Genomic DNA, 7,250 nt, shown 5'->3' on the forward strand with positions numbered 1-7,250 from the left:
ATAATAAATGATTTACACTTAAACTATTGTTATGATGTGACGCCCGGTAATAGTTCGTAATCACGCGATTCGCTCTGAATAATGTGCAGTGGTAGGTGAATGGAAAGAGCTGGATTTGCATGTTGGTCGTTGAACCTAATTAATTATTAGTTGTACACCTGTTTAACGTTTGACCGATAGCAGGATTTAAATTAAGTGTTTATTTGAAAGGTTCGTTGAACTTCTTAGCATCATACTTTGGTTCCTTTAAAATGTCGATTTTTTTTTTAAATTAAATGCACAGCACTGGTTTGTGGCTGTTGCGCTGGCAGTTGCGGGTTCGATCCCCGCACATGACAAACATTTGTATTGGCCATACTGATGTCTGCCGTGGTCTGGGTGTTTGTGCCGTCCATGTGGGTCTTCTCACCGTGCCTCAGAGAGCACTAAGCCGACGGTCCCGGTTGGTATGTTGTTGTCATGTACGCATTGGAGCAGCGAGGTGGATTAAGCTCTGATCCTTCTCCTCTATGGGGAAAGAGGCCTATACCTAGCAGTAGGATATTACAGGCTGAAGCTTTATAAATTTATTTTGTGTAAACATTGTTCTGTCAATAACGAATACAAAATAAGTTTTTAATTTAAAATGTAAAAGCTGTATGCAATAATACTCTTTTATGCCTAAAATGTCTTACATAGTTTTGGAAAGTATCATATCCAATCTCACTTAAGAACAACCGCAAGGAAACCTGCAAGTAAAAAAAAATAGAAATCGGTTCATACGTTCGAGAGTTATGGTGCCACATAGACAGACATTGGCGTCTAAATTATACAACCCCTGTTTGCGTCGAGGGTTATAAAAACAATTATCCGATTTGTTGTAATCGTTCGGAAGTTCTAGTCCAGCAGAACGGCGGCTGTAGAACTATTACGCGCGTACATATAAACGGGGTAATATAAAAATTTCTATGCGGACTAAGTCGTGAACAACAGTTAGTCTAATATATAAAATTCTCGTGTCGCGGTGTTTGTAGTTAAACTCCTCCGAAACGGCTTGACCGATTCTCATGAAGTTTTGTGTGCATATTGGGTAGGTCTGAGAATTGAACAACATCTATTTTTCATACTCCTAAGTTAAAAGAGGGGAGGGGGATTAAGGGGTTAATAACATATATGGCAAAACAACGTTTGCGGGGTCTGCTAGTAAATAGTATAAAAATCAGCAGTCTCATCTTTCTTATATTGTCTATCATCTTGTTTTTTCTCATTGTTTGAATTATTATATGATACACATAGATCACACTGACCTTTTTTTGGTTGGTGAAACCCTAAGTTAAATACCGTCGACTTTTCATACCTTTCAGTTATAATGGGGGGGGATTGAGGAGGTTAATAAAATATTATGAAATTTTGTGAGCATATCGGGTAGGTCTGAGAATCGGCCAACATCTATTTTTTCATATCCCTAAGTAATAAATAAGAAGGGGGGGGGGGGTTAAGGGGGTTAATAACATATATGGCAAAACAACGTTTTCGGGGTCAGCTAGTATAATATAAAAATTGTGTTTACAGCGTTACTTAGGTCTTCCAGTGATGTTGAAAGCGGGCGAGTATTCTCCCAATAATCCGCTCATACGCGGTGAGAGGACGTCAGGGGACGTCCTACTCGGGTTAGGCGAGTATGAGCGGAGACGAAACACGCTGAGGAAGATGAGGCAGCGGCAGTATAAAGAGTATCTCGACCAGGTCAGTAATAGGAAACATTTTCTTCTTTATTTTTCTTAGTTTGCCCAAAGTTTATCTGGAAGATAATGTCATTTATAGTTTTATTTTTAGTTTTACTTATATTCTTTTTTTTTTATAAAAGAGTTCCGTAAGTAACAGACCAACGAGACAGGGAAAGAATATCTAGATCTAGTAGTGTAAAGAATAGAAACTTTTAAAACATTATTTTAACTCAAAATTTTAAATATTTATAGTTTTATGTAACACAACAAATTATATGACAAACTAGGTATTTTTGTATTTTCAGCAAGCAAAAATAAAACAAGAAGCGAAAGAGAAGGCAGAACGTGAAAGGAAGGAGAGGGAAGAGAAAGAGAGACTTAGAGAAGAGAGGGAGAGGGAGAGAGTAGAGTTAGAGCGGGAGAACAGTCCCGAGAGGCGGAGTCACAGCGTCAGTCACAGTTTCGTCTCAGGCGCTAACAATACGTATATAACGTAAATATTACTTTAGTATAAACATTTGAGTAAAAGTTAAGTTTAAGTTATCCGCGAAAATCCTCCTACATGGAGACAGAATCATGAAAGATACTACTGCTGGGCTGTAGTGGGTAGACATGTCTTCGTGAAAAATTATATGTATAGGCCATATTATATCCAACTGAACTGATAACCGTCGATGTTATGGCAACTATGCGCACCAATACACCACAATGATTTTCACGTCTAAAGACCGTATTTTACATAGGCCTTATTATATATATGGCAGGCTATATTATATATATTATAAGCTACACATGTAATACATTATATTTATATCAAAAGTAATTTCTATTTTCAGAAAAGTCGACACGGGTGTTCAAGTGGACCACAGAAGTACTCCTTTGTCAGTGGCGGTGCAGACAGATGATGATCAGATGTTTAGAGTAAGTGTTACATATTTATTCTTAAACAAAAAAAAATCTGACTTAAATTTATATCCACAAATACTACGCGTATAATGCGCGTGTTCTTGTGTTGAATAAGGTGACCAGAGCTTCTGGGGGGGGGGGGGGGATTGGGCTACCTCATTACCCCCACGGGGTCGGCAATGCGCTTGTGATGCTTCTGGTGTTGCAGGCGTCTGTAAGTTACGGTAACCGCTTACCATAAGGTGAGCTGTACACTTGTTTGTGGACCTAGTTGTATAAAAAAATATAGTAGAATACAGATTATTAGAAATAACTCAAAAACTACTAGTCAGATCTTGCTCAAATTTAAATGGGACCACACGACAAGTTTTCCAATTAAAAAAGAATCACCAAAATCGGTACACTTAATAAAAAGTTAGTAGGTAAAACAAAAACTTTGTACTCCTTTTTACGCAGACGAAAATTGCGTAGACGGAGGAGTATGAAATTTCGCATACTGATAGTTTATAGAGGAGTGCAGAAATCTAACATTGTTTTTAATTATGTGAAAAGGTACATTAAATCTATAAAAAAATATATTACACACATTATTTGACACACACGCACATATGCTCTTTTGATTAATGTTCAAAATTATAATTTTGATTAATTATGGTCTCGAATTTTGACCACTAGTATATTTAAATAATTATGTTATTCCCAGCTTCCTCCAACGCTGGGCCAGAAATTACTAACACAGGCTGAGAGAGAGTTGTCCCCGCGAACTGTAGACAAAGACGCGCCCGCGTGGGCGTGGGCGTGGGACCGGCATGAGAGGAGGAAGAGCTATGGAGACGGTGAGGACACACACACACACACATGCAGGCGCACACGCACTCATACACACGCACGCACACGTACGCACGAACACGCACATGCAGCGGGTTAGGGAATTGTAAAAGTGTTTGTAAAAGTTGTAAAAGTGTTCCAAATAAATTATGTATTCATCACACTATATTTATTACTTACCTTCTAAATGAATATGATGTTTTTGACCAGCAGTAAGACTTTTTAGGCTTTTTTTTAATCAATTTGATCATAGAATAACATTATTTCCAGAGCGTCCAGTAATGAGACAAACGGCGCGAGAGAGACTAACGTCAGAGTTGCGACACTCCTACATGCCGTCCATATTTGATTCTGAGGCTATCCGGATGAGGAACGAAAGAGCAGAAAAGGTGAAAATATTAATAATATCTATAGTAAATTGTATACAAGGGGCCACCCATAGAGCACATCACACGATTTACACGATTTTTTCATCTTGCGTCTGTGCGTCTCTGGCGATAATATAACGTGAGGTTGTTTCAATTCTAGGAAGCAGCCGAGCGTCGTCTATACTACCAGCAGGAACTAAAGAATCAGATTGTCGAACAACAGAGGATAAGAGAAGAGAGAAAAACCAGGGAAAAGTTGGTAGTAGTTTAAAATTAAATATGGCATAATATAAGATATATGTCAAAGTGTAGATTGGGAATAAGGTACAATGGGACTAATAATTTCAGCCTCGCTTAAAATATAAAAAAATGATGTGTGATATAATAAAAAAATGTTAATGATAATGCTAAAAAATGTTTTGAACAGTTATGTTATCCATTTGTTGGAGAAAGAAAGTACAATTTATTTTAATTTCATAAGTATTTTTATAACTAACATGAGAAAAGAAAATATAATATACAAAAACAACCAAGGATGCAAAGGCGATCTTTACACTGAATAAATTGTGATCTAAGACCACACTACAGAGAAAAGCCTTCGGTCATCATTTTCTATGTGTGTATTAATATAATATATATCCTTTCTATAATTTCAGAATGTTAGAGCAGGCTGAAATGAGACGATTAGAGGAACAACTGCGTTCATTAAAAACAGCGCAAGAGATGGAAATAGAGCGGCAACACGACATCACCACCGCTGTGAGTTTATTATACTTAAAAAATCTGCAGTTTTTACATAAAATAATAAGGTATTTAAAGTATATAATAACTTAACACTATCAAGACAGGCAGGGGTCAAATGACACATTTTGGAATTTCGTTGCTGGATTATTCTAGTGACTTTGAATAAAATAACATAAGTTTACATATTACAACGTATAAACAGAAAAGAAGTTGTGGGGATGTAAATATTATACACTTCTACCTATAAAGGCGGCGGGTTATATGACCCATAAGCAACGTGTTTGTAATAATGGGAAGATTGGTGTATTTCCTATAATGAAACAACTTTTTCTGATTTTATCGCGGTTTATTAAGTTATTTAGATGTCCGAAGTGTCGGATACTTTACAGCGACCGTGATCACGGGAGGACCATGGTTGCTGTAAAGTATCCGAAACGTCGGTTATCACTTTAGTTGACTGTTGCACGTTTGTAAATCATAACATAATCTTATACAGCCCACGTTCTTCACACATTGATAAAAATTTGAAATAAATCTCGAAATGAGCGTGTTAAATAAACACACCTTAACATTATATATTAAATATTTTGTTTCAGATGAATGACAGTGCAGTAGACTATGCCAAAAAGCGAGAAAAGCTGCAGAAAGAAATAGATTTGGAACACGAAGCATTACTAAAAGCCGCGATACATCCCAAACGAACGCATACATCAAAAAGCGAATCTCCAAAACACTCGAACATCCCTTTTTTCTACCCGGAAAAGATAGAAAAACCTCCCTATTCCACAAATATACCAGACAACTCAATATTCTCACCAGACTACGACGTCGAAACGTACTTGAGGAGAAACCTTAATCCGAACAAAGCAACTCTCCTATCTAATAAAATAGATAACTCGGAAATAGAAAGAAAACTAGATTCGGAAAAAAATGTCATCATAGAAAAGGCGGTAGTTCACGAAATTCCAAAAGATTTGAGGAAAAACGTTTTAGAAAATTTGGATAAGGATACTCTACCTATACCTGTGCTAAGGCATTCGCCTAAAAGGCAGGTCAGTGAGGAGACTCCATCAAATTTAAGTGAAAAAATGCAAATTGTGGATAATAAGTGGCGGGTTCCAGCGGTACAGAAGAATATATTAAAATCTTTACCGAACGAAAAAGGTAAAAATGTAAGCATTTTGACACAATTAGGTTCGATACGACGACAGTTGCAACTAGAACAACTAAAGTTAGACAAAATGATGTCTAAAAACAATAATTAAACTATTTTCCTAATATAGTCAGATTGATGAAACTTGAATATATAAATATAAAAAAAAAAAAAAAAAAAACAAAAACGTAGAAATGCAGATATTTAAATCAGTGTGGTACATTATATGGCCAACCTATTACTGTACATATATATTTATAAGTAATTACAGTAATTACGCAAATAATAAAAAATACTTCTTAAAAATTAAAGAAGTTTCCATTTATCAACATCTAAATCAAAAAAAAAAAAATTGAAAACTAATATTAAAGTTTTCATAGTTATATATCAAACAATAATGAATAAACTAACATAATTATGTCTCAGTAACCTTTAATGGTACAATTTAAAAGGTTTTTCCATTAAATCGACTTCATTTTTCATGAATCAGGCTATAATTGTTTTATCTGTGGTTTTATTATCTGTATGTTGATGCAGATAATAATATACAAAATATTAAATAGGAAACACTATGGTGCCGTAATATCTTTTAGCTTAAATGTCTGCATGTGCATGAAAACAAAACAACTTTGTTATTTTTATGTAGTTAATTTAATTTAAATTGTTTTATTATTAGTTGAATTATATATTTTAAAAATTACTGAATAGATCTTGTAAATTTATTAAAAATGCTTTACGCTACAAATATATTTTTCGGTATAGTAGAAATTGGTCTATTACAACTATTATTATAACTATTAGACTTAATATTCTGTATAGAAATAAAATATATACTTAAATAAATCTTACATTTTCTCTATGACTTTAAAATTTTTAGACAAAAAATTTTAGAAATGAATAATTGTATTCTGGCCTAAATTAGTTATTACTTTTGTCAAAATAATTTGAAAACTAAAGTTTTTAAAAATTGCGTAATGAATGGTATTGCCATTAAAAACAACTTTATTTGTGATTTATAAGAATGTCTATAAGGATTATCTTCCAAATTAAAAACTAATTTTGGAAAGAGTGTCCGTCCACAACATATAAGCTTACATAAAGCTATTGTTCAATTTATTAAAATATAATAATTTGTATTAGAATACTTATAAATAAATAAAATACCAATTTTGTTAAGAAAAAACAACTTCAAAATAAAGTTGTTTTTCTTTTTTAAATCTCAAATACAATTATTTTATAGGTTATAATTTATATTAGTAATTGAAAGTCAAAATATTCATAATTAAACCAAAGTATTTTAATTTTAATGCAATTCAGTTAGTATTTCATGTAAATATTAATATAAGCACGGTTTTTTTTTAGTAACTTGAAATTTGTTAATTATCATTAAAATATTTAAGATTTAAATCTAAAATATTTTTAAAGATTAAAGTTTATTTTAATTGTTGCTGTTATTGTTGATGCATGTTTTTATTTGAAGTAAGTTTTATTTTCGTTTTCAAAATTGTTTTTGATTTGTATGTATGTGTCAAATGTATGCTTACA

At 33.5% G+C, this 7,250-nt stretch overlaps 1 protein-coding gene across 1 annotated transcript in view; it reads left to right on the forward strand.

Annotated features, from left to right (window-relative positions):
• The window catches only part of LOC123664546 (histone-lysine N-methyltransferase, H3 lysine-79 specific-like), a 32,350-nt gene extending 26,486 nt beyond the window's left edge, over window positions 1-5,864 (forward strand). Inside the window, exons 3-10 of the mRNA XM_045599079.1 lie at window positions 1,552-1,725; window positions 2,012-2,199; window positions 2,543-2,627; window positions 3,316-3,448; window positions 3,711-3,829; window positions 3,969-4,063; window positions 4,465-4,567; window positions 5,149-5,864. Coding sequence (XP_045455035.1) covers window positions 1,552-1,725; window positions 2,012-2,199; window positions 2,543-2,627; window positions 3,316-3,448; window positions 3,711-3,829; window positions 3,969-4,063; window positions 4,465-4,567; window positions 5,149-5,817 — 1,566 coding nt within the window. The 3' untranslated portion in view covers window positions 5,818-5,864. The remainder of the gene's footprint in view (window positions 1-1,551; window positions 1,726-2,011; window positions 2,200-2,542; window positions 2,628-3,315; window positions 3,449-3,710; window positions 3,830-3,968; window positions 4,064-4,464; window positions 4,568-5,148) is intronic.
• The last annotated feature ends 1,386 nt before the right edge of the window (window positions 5,865-7,250 follow it).

This window comes from Melitaea cinxia, chromosome 22, assembly GCF_905220565.1.
Source record: "Melitaea cinxia chromosome 22, ilMelCinx1.1, whole genome shotgun sequence".
NCBI classification, from domain to species: Eukaryota; Metazoa; Arthropoda; class Insecta; order Lepidoptera; family Nymphalidae; genus Melitaea; species Melitaea cinxia.